This window comes from Rhinoraja longicauda, chromosome 41, assembly GCF_053455715.1.
Source record: "Rhinoraja longicauda isolate Sanriku21f chromosome 41, sRhiLon1.1, whole genome shotgun sequence".
NCBI lineage: Eukaryota > Metazoa > Chordata > Chondrichthyes > Rajiformes > Arhynchobatidae > Rhinoraja > Rhinoraja longicauda.
Window position 1 is genome coordinate 8,118,117 of NC_135993.1, and position 27,272 is coordinate 8,145,388.

At 42.5% G+C, this 27,272-nt stretch overlaps 1 protein-coding gene across 1 annotated transcript in view; it reads left to right on the forward strand.

Moving 5' to 3' along the window:
• The window catches only part of rnaset2l (ribonuclease T2, like), a 42,123-nt gene that overhangs the window by 7,420 nt on the left and 7,431 nt on the right, over positions 1 to 27,272 (forward strand). The window contains exons 4-8 of the mRNA XM_078431047.1: positions 3,166 to 3,230; positions 6,657 to 6,714; positions 13,167 to 13,231; positions 16,335 to 16,448; positions 21,937 to 21,985. Of these exons, the coding sequence (XP_078287173.1) occupies positions 3,166 to 3,230; positions 6,657 to 6,714; positions 13,167 to 13,231; positions 16,335 to 16,448; positions 21,937 to 21,985 (351 nt within the window). The remainder of the gene's footprint in view (positions 1 to 3,165; positions 3,231 to 6,656; positions 6,715 to 13,166; positions 13,232 to 16,334; positions 16,449 to 21,936; positions 21,986 to 27,272) is intronic.

The following is a 27,272-nucleotide window of genomic DNA, read 5'->3' on the forward strand; positions in this document are numbered from 1 at the left end:
AAAATGTTACCCATTCCTTCTCTTCAGGGATGCTGCCTGGCCCGCTGAGTTAGTCCAGCATTCTGTGTCGAAACAGTCAAATACTTGATCAAAACCAATGCAGATGCATTAGATCAACAGGCTGAAACAAATGAAAAATCTCGGCACATTCAAAATAGCTTAAATGTTTCTCTGAGAAGACTCAAGAAATGTTGCTTTATTTAGTGAGTTAAATTAAAATCCTGGACCTCCCTCAGATAAAACAGACACAACTGAATGGCCTTATTTTAAAAGTTTGTTCAATTGCGATCTGTTGGTGTTTTATGCAAAGTACCAAATGTATATATAGCGTGGGTAAATCTCTGACAACATCAACCAGATTTTAAATACCACCTCTAATATATTGAAACATCTTAAATGCTTCAATGGGGAATCCCCATCAATTGTTAAAGAAGAAATTAACATCAAGCCACATGAAGTATTCAACAAAGATGTCAAAGCTCTGGTCAATGAGATGGAGTTTAGGCTGTATTTCAAATAAAGAGAGAGCGAGAGAAAGAAAGAGATATTTAGAGAGGAAAATCATCTATCTTCTACATATTACTCAAACTCTCAAATTGTCTGTTTGTTTGTTGTTTGTTTGTGCGTACCTGAAATACAGCCAAAATGGTACACGATAGCGCAACAATTTTAGGCCCACCCTACTCACCATTCACCTGCGGTCTCGATTAATCATGTTTTCTTACATTTTAAAAGCAATTAACAATAAACTTTAATAAATGCACTCCCCCCCACCCCCCACCGGGAGGACCGTCGCCGTCCCGGCGTGCCCCGCGCCTGACCTTCCTCCCATGGTGCACCCCAGCCCCGGGCAGTGGCAGAGGGTCAAAGAAGATGGCTGTCACCGTCGAGCTGCCGCTGCAGGAGAGGTTTGCACCCAATGGGTCCATGGCTCGCTCTGGCCGCTGCGATGGCCGCCCGGGGCTGGGGTGAGTGGCTCCCTCTCCCCTTTCCTCTCCCGCCCATGAAGGAGACTCTGTGGCCGGCAACGGCTCCAGGGGTCGTCAGTTAGGGGAGGGTTGCCGGGAGGGTTGCAGAAGAGGTTTGGACCCAAGGGAACTTTAAATCTTTACCGGCACGAGCAAGAGTTTAATAAGTAAGAATAAAATCAAGAGCAGCTCCACCAAGTTAGACATTAGAGGAGTTGCAGGAGGATTAAGTAGCCAACTGTATTGAGGGGTACTGGTTGGTCAAGTCGGATATGGAGGGATAGCTTATGGCTACTCATAAAGGGAAGAATGTAACTTTAGTAAGGGCTGCACCAAGACTGTGAAAGAGCAGGGAAGTAGGTCGGAAGGATTCACATGGGAAAGATAAATATGATTTATGGAAGTGACAACGTTTTCAGGAACATTGAAGCAGAAATGTTCTAGCAGAAAGTTCCTGTTTTTTAAAAAAAAACGTGTTTTGAAGGCAACTCTGGTGTGGTGTGTCAATCCACGAAGAGAGAAAAATATTTACAATATCAAAGAGCACCAAGCTCAGAAAAAGAAGCTTGGTGATCAAACTTTTGGTTGGACCAGGATCAAAGGAACAAGAAGAGGAACAAGAGTGGACAAGACAAACTTTGAAAATGCAATTCCATGTCTTGATAAAGAACAAAAGAAACATTGATTTCAGGATTTGTGGAACCGAGGAAACAAAAAGGATAGAATGTAGAAACAAGGAGCAGTGCTGGCTCGAAGGGCCAAATGGCCTCCTCCTGCACCTATTTTCTATGTTTCTAAGAACTGTAGATAGGCACAAAATGCTGGAGTAACTCAGCGGGTCAGGCAGCATCTCGGGAGAGAAGGAATGGGTGACATTTCGGGTCGAGACCCTTCTTCAGACTGGAAGGGTCCGAAGAAGGGTCTCGACCCGAAATGTCACCCATTCCTTCTCTCCCGAGATGCTGCCTGACCCGCTGAGTTACTCCAGCATTTTGTGTCTACCTTCGATTTAAACCAGCAGCTGCAGTTTTGTTTTTCCTACAAGGAACTGTAGATGCTGGTTTACACAAAAGGACACGAAGTGTTGAAGTAACTCAACAGGTCAGACAGCATCTCTGGAGAATATGGATAGGTTGGGTTGAAAGCTGTGATATGTGCTGAATCAATAATGCTTTACGAAAATTTGATCTCTGAGATGATCAACATCAGTCTGAAGAAGGGTCTCGACCCGAAACGTCGCCCATTCCTTCTCTCCTGAGATGCTGCCTGACCTGCTGAGTTACTCCAGCATTTTGTGAATAAATACCTTTGATTTGTACCAACATCTGCAGTTATTTTCTTAAACTCTTGATGCAAGAACGTCATGCTATATTCTAGCAAGCTTCAACAACCCTTAACCTTCCCTGAATTTCAGTGGTAACTCACCACTATTGTCCCTCAGAAATGTTCTGGACCTACATGAATTTCTAAGGTGAAAGGACAGTGATCGATAATACTCTCCAGCAAAAAAATTATTATTGAAGTGAGGGGGAAAGATTTCATAGGAAAAGGAGGCGCAACTTTTTTTACACAAAAAAATGTGGTAGTTGAGGCAGGTACTATCAAAACATTTAAAAAGCATTTGACAGGTACATGGATAGGTTAGGCGTAGAGGGATCCATGCCAAACACAGGCAGGTGGGACTAGTATAGATGGGGCATGTTTGTCAATGTGGGCAAGTTTGGCCAAAGGGCCTGTTTCCACGCTGTGTATCTATGACTTGAAGTCTCTTATGACAAGGAAAGTGGAATTCTCTGCCTCAGAAGGCAGTGGAGGCCAATTCTCTGAATGCATTCAAGATAGAGCTCTTAAGGATAGCGGAGTCAGGGGGTATGGGGAAAAGGCAGGAACGGGGTACTGTGAGAATGATCAGCCATGATCACATTGAATGGTGGTGCTGGCTTGAAGGGCCGAATGGCCTACTCCTGCACCTATTGTCTATTGGCTATTGAAAGGCACAAAATGATGAACTAGCTGAGCAGCATCCCTGGAGAACAGGGATAGATGACATTTCCAGTCCAGACCCTTCTTCAGACTTAAAATAATCTGTACTCTCATTATTTGTCAATTTAGTTCAGATACAACTGAACAACTATAATGTAAAAACAAAATTATGGAAAAAAAGCCCCAAAAAAGTTGTTTCTGTTTCTGAATCTAGACTTTGCCAGAAAAAGACTGCAGGATTCCAGATCATGTGGATGGATGGACTATACATGGACTCTGGTAATTAGTTTCAACTATTAACTATCCATTGACTATTTTTGCCAGCTTGAAGTGTTATCGTATCTGGAGCCTGTAGGTTTCAACTGTCAAAGGCATTTTGCAAAACATACAAAATATATTTTCACACAAATCATCTTAAAAAAATACCTTTGTGCATGTATCATCCATAAATAAAAATCTGTTTCATGCTAGATAAATTGGATGTTGCGAGCATTGTTCTAGTGGTACAGTGTTTTGTTGTATTTTGGGGGTAAAGTACAATCTGAATCACCTTTTCCAACAAGATTATGGAAAGCCACAGGGTTACAGCTCAAGCTCAATTAAATTATCACATAGTTTACTAAAAGTAGCACCTTCAATTGGCCTCAAACTGGAGGGACACCATCAATGGGCGGCACGGTAGCGCAGCGGTAGAGTTGCTGCTTTACAGCGAATGCAGCGCCGGAGACTCAGGTTCGATCCTGACTACGGGTGCTGCACTGTAAGGAGTTTGTACGTTCTCCCCGTGACCTGCGTGGGTTTTCTCCGAGATCTTCGGTTTCCTCCCACACTCCAAAGACGTACAGGTATGTAGGTTAATTGGCTGGGTAAATGTAAAAATTGTCCCTAGTGGGTGTAGGATAGTGTTAATGTACGGGGATCACTGGGCGGCACGGACTTGGAGGGCCGAAAAGGCCTGTTTCCGGCTGTATATATATGATATGATATGAATGCTGTTTCCACAAAATCCTTCAATTTCTCTGGCAGCATCAGTGGCAGCACAATGACGCAGCGGGTAGAACTGCCATTTCACAGCGCCAGAGACCCGGGTATGATCCTAACCTTGTGTGCTGTCCATGTGGCGTTTACACATTCACCCTATGACTAGGAATAGGTAGGAAAAAAACTGCAGATGCTTGTCTAAATCGAAGGTAGGCACAAAATGCTGGAGTAACTCAGCGGGTCAGGCAGCATCTTGGGAGAGAAGGAATGGGTGATGTTTCGGGTGGAGACATTTATTTCACAAAATGCTGGAGTAATTCAGCAGGTCAGGCAGCGTCTCTGGAGAGAAGGAATGGGTGACGTTTCGGGTCAAGAAGGGTCTCGACAGTCTGACCTTTCTGTCATGGGCCTCCTCCAGTGCCATAGTGAGGCCCACCGGAAATTGGAGGAACAGCACCTCATATTTCGCTTGGGCAGTTTGCAGCCCAACATTATGAACATAGACTTCTCCAACTTTAGATAGTTCCTCTGTTCCTCTCTTCCCCTCGCCCTACCCAGTTCTCCCTCTATCTTCCTGTCTCCACCTATATCCTTCCTTTGTCCCGCCCCCCTGACATCAGTCTGAAGAAGGGTCTCAACCCGAAACGTCACCCATTCCTTCTCTCCTGAGATGCTGCCTGACCTGCTGAGTTACTCCAGCATTTTGTGAAATAAATACCTTTGATTTGTACCAGCATCTGCAGTTATTTTCTTACATTTCAGGTCGAGACCATTTCTTGACCCGAAACGTCACCCATTCCTTCTCTCCCGAGATGCTGCCTGACCCGCTGAGTTACTCCAGCATTTTGTGTCTACCTTCTCCCTATGACTGCTTGGGTTTCCTCCAGGTGTTCTGAATTCCTCCCGCACCCCAGAGACGCGTGGGTTTGAAGGTTAATTAGCCTTTTGTAAATTGCCCCTAGAATTGCCCCGAGTTGAGTATAGGAGCAAAGAGGTCCTTCTGCAGTTGTACAGGGCCCTAGTGAGACCACACCTGGAGTACTGTGTGCAGTTTTGGTCTCCAAATTTGAGGAACGATATTCTTGCTATTGATGGCGTGCAGCGTAGGTTTACTAGATTAATTCCCGGAACGGTGGGACTGTCATATGTTGAAAGACTGGAGCGACTAGGCTTTTATACACTGGAATTTAGAAGGATGAGAGGAGATCTTATCGAAACGTATAAGATTATTAAGGGGCTGGACACGTTAGAGGCAGGAAACGTGTTCCCAATGTTGGGGGAGTCCAGAACCAGGGGCCACAGTTTAAGAATAAGGGGTAGGCCATTTAGAACTGAGATGAGGAAAAACTTTTTCAGTCAGAGAGTTGTGAATCTGTGGAATTGTCTGCCTCAGAAGGCAGTGGAGGCCAATTCTCTGAATGCATTCAAGAGAGAGCTAGATAGAGCTCTTAAGGATAGCGGAAGTCTGAAGAAGGGTCTCGACCCGAAACGTCACCCATTCCTTCTCTCCCGAGATGCTGCCTGACCTGCTGAGTTACTCCAGCATTTTGTGAATAAATCGATTTGTACCAGCATCTGCAGTTATTTTATTATACTTAAGGATAGCGGAGTCAGGGGGTATGGGGAGAAGGCTGGCACAGGTTACTGATTGTGGATGATCAGCCATGATCACAATGAATGGCGGTGCTGGCTCGAAGGGCCGAATGGCCTCCTCCTGCAACTGTTTTCTATGTTTCTATGTTATTATCATCCTGCAAATTGCCACTGACCACAATCTTAACAGGGGCAGCTATATAACCAAAATTCTTAACGGCAATTATGCTAGCCTTACCTGGGGCACACACGTCCTATTTATGAATAAGAAAAACATTAGGAGGGGAAGACAGTCTGATCCCTTTGATCTTCACCTGCCTCCTTTCCACAGTTCTTATCCTTTCCCTTATGAGAGAGCATGTAGCATGCACCGATATAATGAATCCCTCCACGATCAGTGGGAAGCACAGAATGGTTTGTGGACATCAGTAAAAGTCTTTCCTTATTCACAAAATGCTGGAGTAACTCAACAGGTCAGGCAGCATCTCGGGAGAGAAGGAATGGGTGACTGAAGAAGGGTCTCGACCCGAAACGTCACCCATTCCTTCTCTCCTGAGATGCTGCCTGACCTGCTGAGTTACTCCAGCATTTTGTGAATAAATACCTTCGATTTGTACCAGCATCTGCAGTTATCTTCTTACAGTCTTTCCTTAGTTGGGAAGGTTTCCTTATATTACAATGACAACTAATGCTTATTCCATTATCTTTGTAGTTAGACTGGATCATCCCCCAGAACTAACAGTGTTTTATAAAGGCCATGTTAGGCTCGGGTATCACTTGTGTTAGCCTAACAAAAAAAGAATCAGGTCTCATTCTTAATTCCAGCTATTTGAGCTGAGATGTAAGAGAAAAGACGTTGGAAATATCAGGAAGAAAAGAAATGCTTCCATAAAAATGCACATCTTTATTTAAACAACATGTTATTAATTTTCTATTTGTTTATCTGGGTTGGTAGACAATTAGTTGGCTTTGATTTTTCTTGGAATGGTCATTGAGTGAACTGGACACATAATTAGATTAGAAGTATTGGAAAGATTAAATGGATTTTACTGAATTGAATGATAGCTAGATTGTTGGACTTGACATGATGGATGGTTCGGACTAAATAATGCTATTTGTATTTTTTTCTAGGCCAAATGGGCGCAAAACCTGCAATAAGACATGGTCTTTAACCCATGAGGACATTGACGTAAGGAGATAATTTTATTACAGTGCAGAATAATGTGATACAATAACAAGTAGCAAAAAACAATATTAACCAGAGATTAAACAACAAAATTTGGTAATATTTACTTAAAGCTAAATATGGATTAGAATTAAAATGGTTGAATGTCATATCATATCATATCATATATATACAGCCGGAAACAGGCCTTTTCGGCCCACCAAGTCCGTGCCGCCCAGCGATCCCCGCACATTAACACTATCCTACACCCACTAGGGACAATTTTTACATTTACCCAGCCAATTAACCTACATACCTGTACGTCTTTGGAGTGTGGGAGGAAACCGAAGATCTCGGAGAAAACCCACGCAGGTCACGGGGAGAACGTACAAACTCCTTACAGTGCAGCACCCGTAGTCAGGATCGAACCTGAGTCTCCGGCGCTGCATTCGCTGTAAAGCAGCAACTCTACCGCTGCGCTACCGTGCTGCCCTCATCACAATATCCTTAGATTTGCACTGAAAGAAGTACTATATTAGTATACATTAACTTCTGAATTCATTGAACTATGGAACAGAAAGTACCAACATACTGATTTATAAATTTTGAGGACTCAATTTGACAGATGTTTGAAAAAGTAAACCATATTTTGATCACTTGAAAATTATTTAATGGTGGTCAAAAGATTTAACAATATCACATTTCATGCTTTGTGATCATTACTGTGATCTGAGCAATTAGCTGGCACTAACTGGATTGGTAATTATAATTAACATATCGCCATTGGAGTGGCTACCATAAGTAGGCGAGCTGCAGCTGATTAAAACGTCGACAATTTACAAAGGGAATCATTATGTCTGGAACCAGATCTTTAGTGAGTGATGTAAGATACGGCTGTACTTGGCATGAGTGGTAAACATATTTTCAGATGAAGTACTGGAGGTTATGGTAGTCAGTTGAAAACAGATTCAAATTTTCTGTGACGTGCCACAGTCGACCTTCTGTCGGTTCGGACCAGATGGGATAGCCTTCGTTGCCCTCGCGCATCGATGAGCCTTGGCCGCCCAACACCCTGTCTGTCGCCGGTTTGTGGTTTGTCCCTCCTCGGACCACTGTCGGTAGGTACTCACCACTGCTGACCGGGAGCACCCCACAAGCCTTGCCGTTTCAGAGACGCTCTGACCCAGTCGTCTGGCCATAACAATTTGGCCCTTCTTAAAGTCGCTCAGGTCTTTACTCCTGCCCATTTCTTCTGCATCCAACACATCAATTTCAAGAACTGACTGTTCACTTGCTGCCTAATATATCCCACCCCTTGACAGGTGCCATTGTAACAAGATGATCAATGTTATTCACTTCGCCTGTCAGTGGTCATAATGTTTTGGCTGATCAGCGTAACAGCAAAGAAGAAAATGTACAATGACTTCACACATGCAGTTAAGGTATAAATAGACTTTCAAATGCCATCTCCAAACAACCCCATCACCAACAAGCATACACTATTTAATGCACACACTCTATCATCACCTACCAACAACCTCTATTAATTATTGCTGGACCTATCATTCAAATGGCCACTACGTTCTTACATACTTGCCATTATTTAAGTTTCACAAAACTAATCATGTTGATTACTTACAATGCTAGTTATTCAACTGCAGCAAGCTGATCATCCAAATTTACCAGACAACTACAACATCTCACTTCCAAAAATCCACAGAAGGAGAATAAGTTGGCCACCTTTCCAATCTCTTCGCATATACACCCCAAACATAATGTAGCCACTGACTACAGATGCTTGCTCATTCCTTAACAAGTCTATGGTTAATGGCTGAGCTGAGACCATCGATGATGAAGAGGTCCTTTAATCTCACCCTCCTTCTTCAATCCCCCTTCATTCCCCCTCATTCCACCGCCCTCTGCTGACAAGAAAGAAATCTTAAAATTAAGTACTGATTCAGCAGCAAGCGTGAAAAGAAAGGAACTCTGTTACTCACTCGAACACTCACAACCATTCAGACATTCACAACCATTCAATGCGTGGGCAGCATGGTGAGGCAGCGGTAGAGTTGCTGCCTTACAGCACCAGAGACCCGGTCTCGAAACTGACCATGGGTGCTGTCTGTACGGGAGTTTGTACTTTCTCACCGACCTGCATGGGTTTTCTCCAGGTGCTCTGGTTTCCTCCTACACTCCAAAGATGTACAGGTTTGTAGGCTAATTGGCTTCTGTAAAATTTAAAATTGCCCCTAGTGTGTGGGATGGTGTTAGTGTGTGGGGATCGCTGGTCCTGATTGGCACGGATCTGGTTGGCCGAAGGACCTGTTTCCGCTCTGTATATCTAAACTAAATAAACTAAACTAAAAATCTGCAGCTACCCTCTCAGCTACTGACATATATCATGATATATGCACATGGTTAGTAACTGGGTGCAAGTGACCTCTGGCTAGGGCAGTGTAAGATTAATTGGGAGGTCTGGAACCGGAGCTGGATTAATTGGGAGGTCTGGAAATTGGGAGGTCTGGCTAGGGCAGTGAGAGTAGGTGGCAAGTTTGCATAAATTCTGCAGTAGAGAATTAAGCTCTTAGAATAAATTGATTGGTATGCAGAAGGAAATGCTTGGAGCATCAACAGGCCTGTGTGGAAATATGCATGAAATGTCAAGGAACAACAGAGAATCTAGATCCAACACTGCACACAATGGTGGACTGGAAAGACATTATTTCCTACAGCCTCTATATCTGCAAGTAAAAGAGTTGGTCTGACGTCTACAGAGTTCTTGCTTTTGCCACAAAACTCCCTGCAGTCTTTGGAAATGTGATGATGATTGCTTTAAATGGCAAGGTGACATTGCTGGGAGTCTTCCCAGTGCTCGACCCTGGAGTGCACAACCGAGTTGAAATCAAGGTGATGGCTGCATCATTGAAGTCCAATTTGGCAGCTCTGGTATCAGATCAGCATTCAATAAAAACCAATGTCATGATCTGTCTGCACTGCATACTTGTAATGTGAGTAGGCATCATAGGAGTTTGATGCCTATCGTAGTATGGCAAGGCCTGCAACAATATCTATCCACATCACTCTACAACGTCAAAGCAAATCAGTACAAAACAATGGATCTGCAAGCTAAGTAGTTAAAAACATCTATTATATAAAAATTATCAGCATAAATACCTAATGAACAAGGTTCTGGAAATATAATTTATCACATGCCAGAATTTCTGATAAGAAAGAAAACTGTGAAATAGCTAAACTATCTGATGTGTTAATAATGCATTAGATTTAACATACGTCAATAGTTTCAAGAAAGCAATCAATCTTAGCATTACTGTATTCACTCCGTAATTTTGATTTTCCAGTTGATTTCATTCGATAAATGGGGACAGAGCCAAGCCAAAGGGGGCAAAGATCACTCAAACCAGTTCTCCATTCTCCAATGGTATTGATTTTGCACTACCACAATGTGAGAGCTGCCTGCTTGTGTTCTTTTATTTACATGAAACCATAGTGATTCATCATCCAATTTCCCAATGTTCTTTCTGGGATATCAGAAGTTCATGCATCTAGATTAGTTTAGTTTAGTTTATTGCCGTGTGTACCGAAGTACAGTGTCAAGCTTTTTGTTGTTGCATGCTATTCAGTCAGCGAAAAGACTGTACATTACAATTGAAGATAGATACAAAATGATGGAGTAACTCAGCGGGAGGCAGCATGCTAGAGAGAAGGAATGGGTGACATTTCGGGTCAAGACCCTTCTCGACCCGAAACATCACCCATTCCTTCTCTCCAAAGATGCTGCCTGAGTTACTCCAGCACTTTGTGTCTATCTTCGATTAAACCAACATCTGCAGTTCTTTCCTGATCATGCAATCAAGTCGTTCACAGTGTACAGACGCAGGATAAAGGGAATAACGTTTAGTGCAGGATAAAGTCAAGTAAAGTCTGATTAAAGATAGTTCAAGGGTCTCCAATGAGGTAGATTGTAGGTCCAGACCGCTCTCTAGTTGGTGATAGGATGGTTTATGGCAGGAGATGTAATATCTGCCCTATTAAAATGGAGTTTCAGGAGTCCTTAGATATGAGCTGCTGATAAAAGTGATTAAAAAGTGTCAAAGCTGCTCCCACCCTCTGTTTGTAACGCAACAACAAAAATGGTATACTCTGGGACCTGTGTAACTGTGGTTTGTAACACACGCCCAATGAAGTTATGGCGTAGAGCTGGACTAGTTCTGAGGAACTTCTCTCTCATAATATCAGTGCCACAGTAACTCCAATACATTTTTTGTTGATTTCCTTTATTGCACTGGTTGAACTATTAATTATCCCCCTTGGTGTTTCCCTGGGGGCATCTGAAATTTTCGGAGATATGAAATGGACTTTTTAATGTATAAAAAGGGAAGCAGCAATAACATTTCAGGTCAAAGGCCCTTCACCAACACTGATAAAGGGTCTTTAGCCTGAAGCATTAAATCTGTTTCTCTTTCCACAAATGCTGCTTGAACTGCTGAAAGTTTCTAGAATTTTCTGTTTTTCTGTTAGATTTCCACATCTGCGTTTTTTTTAATTTTCGGGTACAGGGAAAAATAAATTGAATTTGAGTTTTATGTTTGCAACCTTTTGTCAGAAGTGTGTTGAGACTGTTGCTTAATGCACAATTTGGCTTTCAAAGAGCCAATCTAGGAGCTCTGGGGAAAAGACCTAGGAAATTGGCAAGAAGAGAGAGCAAGAAGCGAAAGATAGGAACATTTATGCCTAAAATAGACACGAGGCAAAGATCTCATGTTGGAAATATTTAAATGTTAAAATGTGCTGAATAATCCAATTTACCTCTTCTACATATCCAGCCCAATGCTTGCACCTGCAACACCTTAAATATCTTTTCCAATCCTACCACAAGGAAAATTATGAAATTATTCCAACACTTTCTACACAAATGACACCATTGTCACGTTCATCACAGTACATATAACGTGTAAAAGAACCGAGAAAATCACTGAGCCATGAAGTAACTTAAACACAAAGGATTTACCTGCAATAAAATGTCTAGGCCTGGAGTTTGATCCATGCATTGTAATGAGGTTCACCTCAGGAAAGCACATAGGTCCTTCACCTAAAACTGAGTGGGTGCTCGTCACCCATTGACTAACCTTCATTACATAAATACCTACAGGATAAATCTATACTTGCATGTCATTGAAATCTGCTTTTACCTCCTATAAGGGACATGGATCTTCAATAGGGTTGCCAACTATCTCCCTCCCAAATACGGGACAAGGTGATGTCACTGCCCCGCCCCCCACGTGACCTCACCTAGCCAGCGGCCATGTGCTCCTGCTCCACCAATGGCGGCCGCCTGGGCCGGGAGGCGGGTTGCTACGCAACCTCCGTTAGGCGAACACACTCGGCCCCGCTCCCCGAACACAATAGACAATAGGTGCAGGAGGAGGCCATTCAGCCCTTCGAGCCAGCACCGCCATTCAATGTGATCATGGCTGATCATTCTCAATCAGTACCCCGTTCCTGCCTTCTCCCGTACCCCCTGACTCCGCTATCCTTAAGAGCTCTATCTAGCTCTCTCTTGAATGCATTCACAGAATTGTCCTCCACTGCCTTCTGAGGCAGAGAATTCCACAGATTCACAACTCTCTGACTGAAAAAGTTTTTCCTCACTCCGTTAGCCTACACTGTCCCGGCCGACAGCGGGCCGTGGGCCTAATACAGGACAAGGGCGGTCCCATACGGGACAAACCAATTTAGCCCAAAATACGGGATGTCCCGGCTAATACGGGACAGTTGGCAACCCTAGTCTTCAATCCAAAGATGATATAGGCTAAAAGGCAAATTGAGAAAGTAGAAAAATATGAAAATAAATCTTGCCCGAAGGTATAAAAGTGACAGGATGCCCATAATTCTGTTAAAATCTTGGTAAAATGCTCATGACAACAATGACTCATGACAAGTGGTCACATACATCTCTCACAAAAGCTTTGATGACAGGTAGAGATCTGAACCAATAAATCAGTCATTTCAGTATCTGCATTGATTATGCAGGTGCCCATGAACTACGACAAGAACATCTTTTCAGAAAGCACATCCTGTCAAAGCTTTTTTACTTAAGTAGTGATTCTAGGAGACTGCCTGTGCTTTTTTTATTTTTTTATTCTGATGACAATGTTCCTTTATATTCTTTGGATGTATTCTTCAGAATTTTGGATCTATTTAAGGGCACAGCAAAAATGTAACACAAGGCCATATTCCAAAGGCCACAATGTTAAGATAAAATGAAACTTTTTTCAGCCCCATTTTATTCATTCCTATTCTGTAACTTTGGGTCAAAATGTTTGATGTTTTTGCTAACTTTGAGGAATATTGATAGTTGAGTGCCACAACTTCAATAGATGTTATGAAAATATTGTATAAAAACTTGCTGCTGTGTTTTCATTTATATTTTCCATTATTTTGTCCCTGTATAACAGGATCTTCAAGTCAACTTGCTCAAATACTGGCCAAGTCTAACCAATACTAATGCTTTCAAGTTTTGGTAAGTAGCATGTACTTTATTTTGTCAATCTGACTCTGATGCAGCAATATCCCTAGTGCATTGTTTTTAGAAGGGCCATGTGTTCCATCACTGCCATTTAATCAGGAAAACATTCAAGGGAATGGAAGCCTTGATGGGATATTGGGAGAATGAAAGCTTTAATTGTTCACATCATCGATTAACACTTGTGTCAGGGGTTATGGGGAGAAGGCAGGCGGATGGGGTTAAGAGGGAAACATAGATCAGCCATGATTGAATGGCGGAGTAGACAATATAGACAATAGACAATAGGTGCAGGAGTAGGCCATTCGGCCCTTCGAGCCAGCACCGCCATTCAATGTGATCATGGCCGATCATTCTCAATCAGTACCCCGTTCCTGCCTTCTCCCCATACCCCCTGACTCCGCTATCCTTAAGAGCTCTATCTAGCTCTCTCTTGAATGTATTCAGAGAATTGGCCTTCACTGTCCTCTGAGGCAGAGAATTCCACAGATTCACAACTCTCTGACTGAAAAAGTTTTTCCTCATCTCTGTTCTAAATGGCCTACCCCTTATTCTTAAACTGTGGCCCCTGGTTCTGGACTCCCCCAACATTGGGAACATGTTTTCTGCCTCTAACGTGTCCAACCCCTTAATAATCTTATACGTTTCGATAAGATCCCCTCTCATCCTTCTAAATTCCAGTGTATACAAGCCTAGTCGCTCCAGTCTTTCAACATATGACAAGAATATCCTCAATAGACTTCATGGGCCGTATGGCCTAATGCTGCTCCCATCATTTATGAACTTATGTAGACAATAGACAATAGACAATAGACAATAGGTGCAGGAGTAGGCCATTCAGCCCTTCGAGCCAGCACCGCCATTCAATGCGATCATGGCTGATCACTCTCAATCAGTACCCCATTCCTGCCTTCTCCCCATACCCCCTCACTCCACTATCCTTAAGAGCTCTATCCAGCTCTCTCTTGAAAGCATCCAACGAACTGGCCTCCACTGCCTTCTGAGGCAGAGAATTCCACACCTTCACCACTCTCTGACTGAAAAAGTTCTTCCTCATCTCCGTTCTAAATGGCCTACCCCTTATTCTTAAACTGTGGCCCCTTGTTCTGGACTCCCCCAACATTGGGAACATGTTTCCTGCCTCTAATGTGTCCAATCCCCTAATTATCTTATACGTTTCAATAAGATCCCCCCTCATCCTTCTAAATTCCAGTGTATACAAGCCAAAGACGTACAGGTATGTAGGTTAATTGGCTGGGTAAATGTAAAAATTGTCCCTAGTGGGTGTAGGATAGTGTTAATGTACGGGGATCGCTGGGCGGCACGGACTTGGAGGGCCGAAAAGGCCTGTTTCCGGCTGTATATATATGATATGATATGATATGATAATTGCTCCAGCCTTTCAACATACGACAGTCCCGCCATTCCGGGAATCAACCTAGTGAACCTACGCTGCACGCCCTCAATAGCAAGAATATCCTTCCTCAAATTTGGAGACCAAAACTGCACACAGTACTCCAGGTGCGGTCTCACCAGGGCCCGGTACAACTGTAGAAGGACCTCTTTGCTCTAGGGATTGATTAAAGAGTAAGTCTGATGGACTTGGGTGCATACTTGCCCTCTTGGGTATCAACTGTGCTGTGGTATAGTTAACACCTGGAAAAGGTTAACATCGTAAACCATATATAACATTTCATTCTTATTGATAATTTGTCAAGTGACGCATTCCTCACATTTATTAGATATTGTGTAATGAAAACCAAAGGATAGTTGGGGAAATAAAAATTGACCGTCCATTCATGTGCGAATGGTTTCTCTTGAACTACCATTCTTATATATTAGGTGAGATACACATACATTCAGGAATATTTAAGCCTCCCTGAGTGAACATTTTTTATAAATGGATCAGATGTATGGCTGAAAGAGTTATGGTGGGTGACAAGACCAATGTTCGCTCCAAACTACTAAACCTTTAATGGGTTTTGTGCTGTTCAATTTGAGTTATTCCAGCTTTTTGTGTCTACTTTACCCAGTGCAATGTTAATGTGAAACTTACTTGCACGAGAACAGCAGAGATGTATAATAAGAATATATTTGCGGAGTAACTATGAACAAGATTGAAGCAAAGAGAGTGCCTACAGTATATAAGAAGGGTCTCGACCAGAAACGACACCCATTCCTTCTCTCCAGAGATGCTGCCTGACCCGCTGAGTTACTCCAGCTTTTTTGTGTCCATCTTGTATTGCTCTTGGATTTGATTAAGAAGATTGTGTGGTGGTTTAAATTGAACGCAAACATCTGATTCGGCTGAATGACCTGGTTTCTGTGCTGCAAAGTTTATACCTTCAACAGCATATCAGATCAATATTTAGTGTTATTTATCTTATGTTGGATGGATATCTGATATTGCAGAATATGTTTTTCCTTCATAATGGTGTAGCGTTTTTTCCCCCCGTCCAAATTACTGGTTTATACCAATCCAAGGTTAAATACAAAATTAAATCTCCAATTCTATTTGATAAAACTCCAAACAGTGATGGAAACTTTTCATTTGTCACTTCATCATTGAAATTGTAAAGAAGATGCAGTTTAGTTTAGTTTATTTTAGTTTAGTTTAGAGATACAGCACAGAAACAGGCTCTTTCGGCCCACCGGGACCGCGCTGACCAGCCATCCCCACACATTAACACTATCCTACACCCACTAGGGACAATTTTTACATTTACCAAGCCAACCTACAAACCTGTACGTCTTTGGAGTGTGGGAGGAAACCGAAGATCTCGGAGAAAACCCACGCAGGTCACGGGGAGAACGTACAAACTCCGTACAGACAGCACCCGTAGTCGGGATCAAACCCGGATCTCTGGCGCTGCATTCGCTGTAAGGCAGCAACTCTACCGCTGCGCCCAATATTTAGTGTTATTTATCTTATGTTAGATGGATAGTTTAGTTTTAGTTTAGATTTAGTTTGTTTAGAGACTTGCTTATTTTCCTAATACTGAATCTGTTGAAGTCAAAAAGAACTAATTGGTTGCTTTCTTTTCACAATAGCACTGCAAGTTTTTTTCTACGGAGTAATGATTTTCCTCACATTTTGCAGGGGGAATGAATGGAGAAAACATGGTACATGTGCTGCCTGTGCTGACAGCATGTCCTGCCCACATAAGTACTTCAGCCTTGCACTGCAGCTACAGAAACAGTTTGCCATCAATGAGTGAGTTCTTTTATCTGATAATCAAAAGGAACAAATTTCACTTTTACAGTTGGTTTTGTCCATAAATTGGAAAATATGTACACAAAATGACTCAATATGATAACTGTGCCTCCCACAGTATTGTAATGAATGGTGTTGATCAATTAACATGTACATATGTCTACCTATGTCCAGTTACAATGGTATAGAATCAGGGTGTCCCATGCTCAATGAGTGGTTTTGATGGGCTTGAAGTAACAGTACATGTTACATTATTTAATAGAGTATCGTTGAATAAGTATCAATAGAAGCAATTGCTTATCAATTTCCAAAGCAACTCTCTTAAGTGACGTCCCACAGTATAAATCGCAGCCTGTGTTCTTAAGAACACAGATTTAATTACTACAAAGTTAAATGTAAATAGCTTTGTTCTCGTTAGACTGTTAAGACGATCCAACATCGTCTTAAGTGTGCTGGAACAGCTTTTGGACATCTTCGAACAAGAGACTTTCAAAGTCGTGACAGCCGAACCGACACCAAAATGTTAGTGTACAAAGCAGTGGTGATTCCAACAGTCCTGTATGCATCTGAAACCTGGACAACACATCAACGCCATCTGAAAACACTTGAAAAGTTCCATCAACAATGTCTTCGAAGCAGCTTAAATATCAGCTGGGAAGACAGAAGAACCAACGTTTTTGCTGAATGAAGCGAAAACACCAAGCATCGAAGCCTTCGTCATCAAGAACCAATTAAGATGGAGCGGTCATGTTGTTCGGATGGAAGACAAAGCAAGCCTTCTACCCCCAGCTTAAAGGCAAACGTAAAAGAGGCGGACAAAAGAAGAGATTCAAAGACGCCTTAAAAGCCATCTGTGGAATTCTCTGCCTCAGAAGGCAGTGGAGGCCAATTGTCTGAATGCATTCAAGAGAGAGCTAGATAGAGCTCTTAAGGATAGCGGAGTCAGGAGGTATGGGGAGAGGGCAGGAACGGGGTACTGATTGAGAATGATCAGCCATGATCACATTGAATGGCGGTGCTGGCTCGAAGGGCCGAATGGCCTACTCCTGCACCTATTGTCTAATGTAGAGGGCTTCTTCTTCCGTATGTCAACTACAACAATCAAAAGTGGCAAGTAGAAGGGTTCCAATCGGAAACATCATTTGTTCATTTACTTCTACACATGCTGCCTGACTTACTGCGTTTCTTCAGTATGATTTAAGTGACAGAGTACTGTAGTTGATGCTTTGCTATAAATTTTGCCAGTTCCGTAGAACTACCCAGGGTGGACAACAAGAACGTAAAGCAGCTCCCACCCCTGCAGAGGGCTTGTAGCCATCATTGTGAGTTATCCACAGCCTCCTATTTCAAAGCCTTGGAGTGCAGGCCACCAGGTCCTGTGGATTTATTGGTTTTCAGTCCCATTAATTTCTCAAATTCTATTTTATGATGGTTGAGATTGAATTATGGGACAAAATTCTTTTTTCTTATAATACCCCATGTATAAACCCAATAATCAGGCTCTCACTGCCACTGAGTAGAACTACTCCACCTTAATTCAAGCTCTGTGCAATAGCCTGGCGGTGAGACGCAATGTCAGGTACCTAGTTCATCCGTGACTGGAGTCCATCGGCAATTTACAGTAAAATGTTAGTGTACAAAGCAGTGTATCACTTTACTGACATGTGATATTTTGATTAGACTATGAAAATGGATCGTATGAATATCAACTTATAAGCAAAGCGCTATTCCGAGAACTCCCATTTTTCACCTACAATGACATGACTAAATATACAAACCCAGAGACTGGCTGATTTCTTTGGTGCCACAAGATCCAATTTGATTTTATTTATAGTATATCACACTGGTGAAATCACTTCAATCCCAAAATTAAAACAGGCACCTTCAATGACAATTTAGATCCGATTATGTGCCAGTGTCAGACACATTCCAAAAGATCATAACGCCAATTTCCACCTCCCCAGCATAAACTGCAGCTGAATGTTTCACACCATCAGAGACAGTCTCAATTAAATCATACACCATATCATGCTGAAGAAACTCAGTAAGTCAGGCAGCATGTGTAGAAGTAAATGAACAAATGATGTTTCCGATTGGAACCCTTCTTCAGACTGACCCGAAATGTAATCTATCCATTTCCTTTCATAGATAGACAATAGGTGCAGGAGTAGGCCATTCGGCCCTTCGAGCCAGCACCACCATTCAATGTGATCATGGCTGATCATTCTCAATCAGTACCCCGTTCCTGCCTTCTCCCCATACCCCCTGACTCCACTATCCTTAAGAGCTCGATCTAGCTCTCTCGTGCTGTCTGACCAGTTCCTCCAGGGCTTTGTTATTTTCTCAAGATTACAGCACCTGCAGTTTATTACGTTACCACATCATGTTGCTTTTCTCACTATTTAAACAGAAATATTATTGACAAGATAAGATGACTCAGCTCCTTCAGGCGTAGCTTGCAAGCTGCATACACACCCTTGAACTTCAAAGCGTGGGCATAAACAATTAGTGATTTTTTCCCCCCCCAGCATTAACCTGCTGAGATTCACATTCAAGTAACATCACCAGCAGGATATCGGTAGCAGCAGATCGATTTCATCAGTTTGATTTTACTGAGGAATCTCAAACACTGGGATTTACAGTATTGTTTACTTCCCACGGACATAGGCAGTGATTGATCACACTCATGCGCCCAAAAATAACCTTGATTTCCTCAACGTAAAGAGTTTCCATCCCCTTAGTGTACAGCTGGGTCGCCGATTAGAAGAAATTCTTGATGATCAACGCCATAATTCCTGGCAGCTACCCGTAAATCATTAATCCTCAGGAAGTCTGCATCACCATACATTTCCACCACTGTCCATTGGATTCTCATGCCGTTGGTTGGATTCTCATGCCATTTCTGACTCCAAACATAACAGCACAGTGCTATCCAGCGAGAGCAATTCAGAGTTGTTGTAGAAAATACCATAGACCCCTAAATATAAGTCTGAAGAAGGGTCTCGACCCGAAACGTCACCCATTCCTTCTCTCCCGAGATGCTGCCTGACCTGCTGAGTTACTCCAGCATTTTGTGAATAAACCTAAATATAAGATTCTGTTGCTTAAATCACTTTGAGGACTTGCTGCACCTCATGCCTTCGAAGGGCAGAAATATCATTGCAATGTGCTAAGTGCTGCGTAGCTCAGCCAACTGAAGACAGGACCTGGTGCTGGAGCAGGAGCAACAACATTTTCGGTAACAGCAGATTGATTTCCAAAGCCTCAGACTTGAGACACATTCTGAAGATCTGCAGGAGAGAGGGCAGCAGGAGAACATGAAGGAGAACAACAAGGGGATGTGCCAGCATGTCTTACTGACCAAAGAATTACCTTCCAGCTGAGTGGAGAAGGGAAGCATTGTCTATGTGGACTGGAACAGACGTCATCATAGAGTTAATTTTATAACTAGCCAGATATATCACTGGTCCCTCTCCACACTCTAATCCCTTATCCGTTCCTAGGATAGAAACAATCAGCCAGCAGTATCCGGATGAAGCAAAAAAAATCACATGCTACTCTGCAAATTCACCCATGGTGATTATAACCATCAATGTAAGAAAATAACTGCAGATGCTGGTACAAATCGAAGGTATTTATTCACAAAATGCTGGAGTAACTCAGCGGGTCAGGCAGCATCTCAGGAGAGAAGGAATGGGCGACGTTTTGGGTCGAGACCCTTCTTCAGACTGAGATGCTGCCTGACCTGCTGAGTTACTCCAGCATTTTGTGAATAAATACAACCATCAATGAATGAATCCTGCTCTGTATTTCCTGCTGAATAATCTAAACAAATTAAACTATAGCCTATATGCACTTTCCTCACATAAGCTCCACCCTACAGATCTAAACTTTGGATTGGTATTCAGTGTCAAAACTGCAACAGATATATCTGATCGATATAGTTGTGCATTCCTGCTCTCCCACGTATTCCAGTTGCTTTCAATACATCTCAGAATTCCTGGAGAAAACACACAACTGAGAGCAGATGATTCATCTTTCCTCACCTTCCCAGTTTTTCCCAATTTTTCTCAGCTTCCCATATAGTCCCTCCCTCAGACGTTGCCACTCGAAGCAAGAGCAGACCAAACAAGGGGAAAGAACCACATCAGAGCAAGAACAACAAACTAATTATGAACGATTATATGGCCTGCTGCAACAAGCCTCTAATTTTTAACAGGGAACGATCCCACAATGAAAGATTATGAATGAACACGCCTAGCAGATTTTGTGCTGAAGAGATGAGGTGCACAGTAGGTCACCTTGGTGTGTGTGTGTGCGTGCGTGCGTGTGTGCGAGCGCGTGCAGAGGAGTGTAATGGTGACGGGGGGCAGGACTGGAGGAGTTTTGTGTGTATGTATGCCCCTGTACGCGTGCATACTTACATAGATGCGAGTGTTGGAGAAAAAAGAGAGAGATCATTATTTTGGGTGTTAAGCTCACCTTGACATATCTTGTAAGTTATGCATTTTTTTGTGGCATCACTTCATTGTCCTGAAGGGGAGCATTCAAGCCACTTTCTGCCAGGGTCTTCTTGTGTTTGCCCTAGTTGTCTTCTGGCTCACCGGCGCCCAGTACCTCCCTTCTGGCAATTATCTCACTTACTAGATAGAGCTCTGAAGGATAGCGGAGACAGGAGGTATGGGGAGAAGACAGGAACGGGGTACTGATTGAGAATGATCAGCCATGATCAATAGACAATAGGTGCAGGAGTAGGCCATTCGGCCCTTCGAGCCAGCACCGCCATTCAATGTGATCATGGCTGATCATTCTCAATCAGTACCCCGTTCCTGCCTTCTCCCCATACCCCCTGACTCCGCTATCTTTAAGAGCTCTATCTAGCTCTCTCTTGAATGCATTCAGAGAATTGGCCTCCACTGCCTTCTGAGGCAGAGAATTCCACAGATTCACAACTCTCTGACTGAAAACGTTTTTCCTCATCTCAGTTCTAAATGGCCTACCCCTTATTCTTAAACTGTGGCCCCTTGTTCATCACATTGAATGGCGGTGCTGGCTCGAAGGGCCGAATGGCCCACTCCTGCACCTATTGTCTATTGTCTATTACTGTAATGTCAATGTTCATTTCTGAGCAATGTGGATCTTTCTTTCTCCTCTCCTGCAGAGTGGCTCTTTTCCAGGGCAAAATATGGTGCAAGTTGCAAGTATCTCGCTACCTTTAAGGAAATGTGCCTTTAGGGCATGATACCCTTCTGTGATTGCCACACACCAAAATATCTGTGGATGTGTTGAACAGAGTATGTTCCGTTGGAAACTCCAAATGTCTCGCTTCCTTCTGGTTGCAAACACTAATTTTAATTCAAACTTCTTCTTCATCAATTTCCCAATCTTACTAATGCTCTTTTAGGGGACTAAAAATAAGTGGAATCTAAGTTGTAGGTTCCATTTTAATTTAACCTGAATTGATTGTGATTTTATTTTTTAATTTCAGGGCCTTCATTGCTGCTGGTATCACCCCTTCATGTGATAACAGCTACAAGGTAAGATCTAATAACAACTATCCCAAAAATATTTACTGATTTTAATATTTTTATCTCCATTTCAAGTCTCAAGTACACCGCTCTCTGGATATAGAATGATGCAGTGGAAGAAACTGTGTGTCATATCACATCTGAGCTGGCTCTTGCAGAGTAATCCACTTAACTGTACTTTCAATGCTATTTTTTTCCCCAGAGTCCACAGAATCCTTTTTCAAGTTTTTATCTAATTCTTCTTCAGACATCACTGTACATGTTAATTTACCCTCTTTTATTTCTGTTTGTTTTGTGTGCTGACAACCAATGGTCTTTATTCAAGGAAATGAGGAGGATCCCAGGCATTGATTGGCATATTCACGGAGGTTGAATATAGAAAGCATCTAGCCATTCAGTCCTGTACGCTCTGGAATTCTCACTGAAATCAGTGATGCTGCAGGAGGTTAGAAAAGTAGATGTAGTGTGCAGTTACCGAGCACGTGAGGGTGAATCCTTGAGGAAGAGGATGAATCACAGTGAGGAGGGGACTGGAGGAGACTCACTGTGATGGATGTTTCTTTTTTTTGTGTTTTGTGTTGGTTTGGGTTGTGTAATTTGCTTATTTTATTGCTCTTATTGTTGGACTGTGGGTGATGAAATCTCGTCCAAAAGACTTGTTTTTTGGATGACAAATAAAGGTAATTCTGATTCTGAATTCTGATTCAGAATATCTTTTGATGTGATTTCAATGTGCCCGGTTTCTCCTTTTGTGATTTATAAACAAATTTTATTTGCTATAGCTTCTTTAAACTGCCTTCAGACACCTTGCCTCATCAAAACAAAAAATAATTACTACTAAATCACCTTTCATATCAATTCGAATACGTCCCATAGTGCGTTATGAGCAGTTAAATATTCACTGCTGCAATGCAGGAGATATGGCTGCCAATGTAAATGTAAATACAGCAAATACCCAGAAACAGCAAAATGATAATGACCACATCATAATCTTAAATGGATAAAGATTGGCCGGAGCAGCAAGGAAAACCTTCTTGTTGTTCTTTAAACAATGTTATTAAATGTTTTAGAGCCGCCTGACAGACCAGCGGTTTGGGTTTTCCCACCCTCTCCGAGATGGTTTGAGTATAGGAGCAGGGAGGTTCTGCTGCAGTTGTACAGGGCATTGGTGAGACCACACCTGGAGTATTGCGTACAGTTTTGGTCTCCTAATCTGAGGAAAGACATTCTTGCCATAGAGGGAGTACAGAGAAGGTTCACCAGATTGATTCCTGGGATGGCAGGACTTTCATATGAAGAAAGACTGGATAGACTCGGCTTGTACTCGCCGGAATTTAGAAGATTGAGGGGGGACCTTATAGAAACTTACAAAATTCTTAAGGGGTTGGACAGGCTAGATGCAGGAAGATTGTTCCTGTTGGGAAAGTCCAGAACAAGGGATCACAGTTTAAGGATAAGGGGGAAGTCTTTTAGGACCGAGATGAGAACGTTTTTTTTCACACAGAGTGGTGAATCTGTGGAATTCTCTGCCACAGAAGGTAGTTGAGGACAGTTCATTGGCTATATTTAAGAGGGAGTTAGATGCGGCCCTTGATCATATTGAATGGCGGTGCAGGCTCGAAGGGCCGAATGGCCTACTCCTGCACCTATTTTCTATGTTTCTATGGTACACAGGGGCATCAGCAAAGACTTTTGAGTTCAAAGCAAACTCTTACACAACTCGTTATTGGTTCTTAATTATCTTAAATCTACGCCTTCTAGTTATTGACCCGTCTGAAATAAGAAACAATTTCTCTTTATAAATTCTATGTAAAGCACTCTTGATATTAAATATTTTAATCAGCCTCTGTTCTGAAGGAACAGCCTCCAGTTCCTCCAATCTATCCACATAAAAGCAAACCACCATTCATGGAAATGAAGCTGTTAACTTCATAACCTGGCCTAGAAAATAGACTCTCAAAGGATTGGTATAATTGGTGTCTTGCAGAATCTATTTTATTGAGATGGATGAAATAGAATTGGCCCAAATACTAATGCGGTATTGGAATATTAGTGTTTTTGGGTAGAAATTCTAGGAAGAATATTTACCACACCAAGTGGGTTTACCACTCCCCGTGACCTGCGTGGGTTTTCTCCAAGATCTTCGGTTTCCTCCCACACTCCAAAGACGTACAGGTATGTAGGTTAATTGGCTGGGTAAATGTAAAAAAAAATTGTCCCTAGTGGGTGTAGGATAGTGTTAATGTGCGGGGATCGCTGGGCGGCACGGACTTGGAGGGCCGAAAAGGCCTGTTTCCGGCTGTATATATATGATATGATATGATAAGTTTATTAAATTACAGGTTTTATAACAGTGATATAATACAATTCACTTTTGCAATTCTTCACCAGGGTTATTACCAAAGATACTAGAGGAACAAGATGGACCACTCCATTGAAATCGCCTATACTGAAGTGTAGTACACAAAGGAGCTTAACGTCCGCCATTTTAGTAGGCAAAACCCGCCGTCCGTTATGCCTCGCGCAGTGTAATCAGTGTTTTGGGGGAACAGTATGTATGATGATACCATTAAAATGCAGAATATATCTCATTTATCAATTCACATATTTTTGTTATTTTTCTTTTTAAATGTTTCAGCAAGTTTCTGCCTACTAAAATGGCCGCCGTGACGTACTATGGTTTTTAGGGTCGAGTGGTCTATCTTGTTCCTCTAGTATCTTTGGTTATTACTGATTTTTGAATTGTTTTATATATGGGAAAAATCTAAAAATATTGATGCACAGGATTTTAATAACCACAAGTACTGTATGTTTATATCACAAATCTTTCCCTGGTCATATTGTTGGCCAAGTGACAAATGCAACACTGTTACATTAAGCTGTTGCGCAGCGCACATAAACAATGGTGGCCTAGTTTTAACTATTCCACTGTGCAAGTAAAAGCATAAATAACATTTGCTCATGAAATGTGTAAGGAAGAACTGATGATACTGGTTTAAACCGAAGCCACACACAAAAAGCTGGAGGAACTCAGCGGGTCAGGCAGCATCTCTGGAAAAAGGAACAGGCGATGTTTCGGGTCGAGACCCTTCAGCAGACTCTTCACTCTTCGGTCTGAAGAAGGGTCTCGACCTGAAACGTCACCTATTCCTTTTCTCCAAAGATGCAGCCTGACCCGTTGAGTTACTCCAGCATTTTGTGTCTGTCTTTTGCTCCTGAAATGTTGCCCAGGAAAAGGTTGTAAGTTCCATTTTGGGTAGAAAGTCATGAAGATGTGATTGAAAATCTTTCACTGAAATCAGTCAAGTGGCAATTTATTTCACTAAAAGCTGGAATAACTCAGCAGGTCAGGCAGCATCTCAGGAGAGAAGGAATGGGTGACGTTTCGGGTCGAGACCCTTCTTCAGACTGATGTCAGGGGGCGGGACAAAGGAAGGATATTTTTTGGAAGGAAAATTGTTCTGAAAAGCAGCAGATAGACTGTGGGAGCCTGTAGTCCGGGTTGGGTCTGAATTGGGAGGTCTGGAACCGGAGCTGGAAACCCCGAGGCAGAAGATGGAGGCGCAGGCAAGTCCCAAGAAAGCAGATGTGGCTGTGGTAGTGAGTCTGTGTCAAAATGTGGTCGTAGAGCAGGAGGGCAGGAGAAATAACAGAGGGGGAGCAGCGAGAGAGCATGTTGCTAAACTCTCGGCGATGAGAGGAGAACTTCTTCAAAGTAGACATAGGTTGAGGAGAAATCGCAGTGGAGCAACAGGTAGTGTAAGGAAATAACTGCAGATGCTGGTACAAATCGAAGGTATTTATTTCACAAAATGCTGGAGTAACTCAGCAGGTTAGTCAAGTGGCAAGATCACTTCTTTGGGCTATCCAGGAAGATTTGGGGAAAAATTAAGAGAATTAAGAAACTGTTCAGAGACTGTAAAATGTGAGCCTGGAGATGAGCTTCTGTTAGAAACATAGAAACATAGAAAATAGGTGCAGGAGTAGGCCATTCGGCCCTTCGAGCCTGCAACGCCATTCAATATGATCATGGCTGATCATCCAACTCAGTATCCTGTACCTGCCTTCTCTTCATACCCCCTGATCCCTTCAGCCACAAGGGCCACATCTAACTCCCTCTTAAATATAGCCAATGTTCTTCCTGTTGTAAAGTTTTTGGGCTCATTTGGACCAATGTTTTTCTCTCAGGCCTGGTGGAAGGTTCACTGTAGCTCACCACTCAGATCACTCAGTTAACGCTGAGTCACAATCATTTGCTTACATGATATGTGTATTTAGAAATCTATCCAAGCTTTAGGTATGTGTTCTCATTATCAACTCAGAAAAAAATGAGGAAATGATTTGCAAGATTACTTCAGTAAAGATTTATATTAAATTGGGAACTGTGCTCCTAGATGGGTAAGTCAATAGGGTAATTTTAATCACCAATCCTGGCTGCCTGGTTTCAGCAAGGCAACTAGAGTTAAAATTCAACCCCATAGGCTGACTATTATCTATTATTGCAGCTTCTTGCGTATTTAGTGATTTGGACCAATAACTGGAAAATGTACCAACAACATTATCTCACAAAGCAGCAATGTAAGAAAAACTGACAACAATTAAGTAAAAAAGGAACCATGCAACTTTCAGTTGTGTCATTTTCCAAATCATTTTCTCTTTCCCCATAGCTACAGTGGCACAAATTACCATCATGATGTATTGTGTCAACCTGGTCTCTGTATAATGAATACTAACAATATAAGGTGCCTCTTAGACATACTAGAGTATGACAAAGTCTTCAGAATATTCATTGGTGTTAATATTTTAATAATAATAATAATAATTCATTTATTTTATATAGCGCCTTATCGCATGCTCAAAGCGCTTTACAAAAACAATTAACATAGAAACAAACAGACAAACTCTCCTGACGGAAAAGCGGCGAATACACAACGCCAGCGTCCTCTCACGTCAGGGTCCGGCAGTAGACAACAAAAAGCACAAGACACACAGATATAATTTTTTACACAAACAGCCATCACAGTGATTGCTCTAGGCATACCCTCACTGTGATGGAAGGCAAAGTCTTATCTCCTCCTCGTTCTTCTCCCGTGGTGCCACGAGGTGATCGAGGCTCCCAACTTTTTGAAGCCCCCACCGGGCGATGGAAAGTCCCAGGGCCGAGCCGAGCAGGCCGATGAAAGTCCTGAGCCCCCACCGGGCGATGGAAAGTCCCAGGGCCGAGCCGAGCAGGCCGATGAAAGTCCTGAGCCCCCACCGGGCGATGGAAAGTGCTGTGGCCGAGCCACGCAGGGTG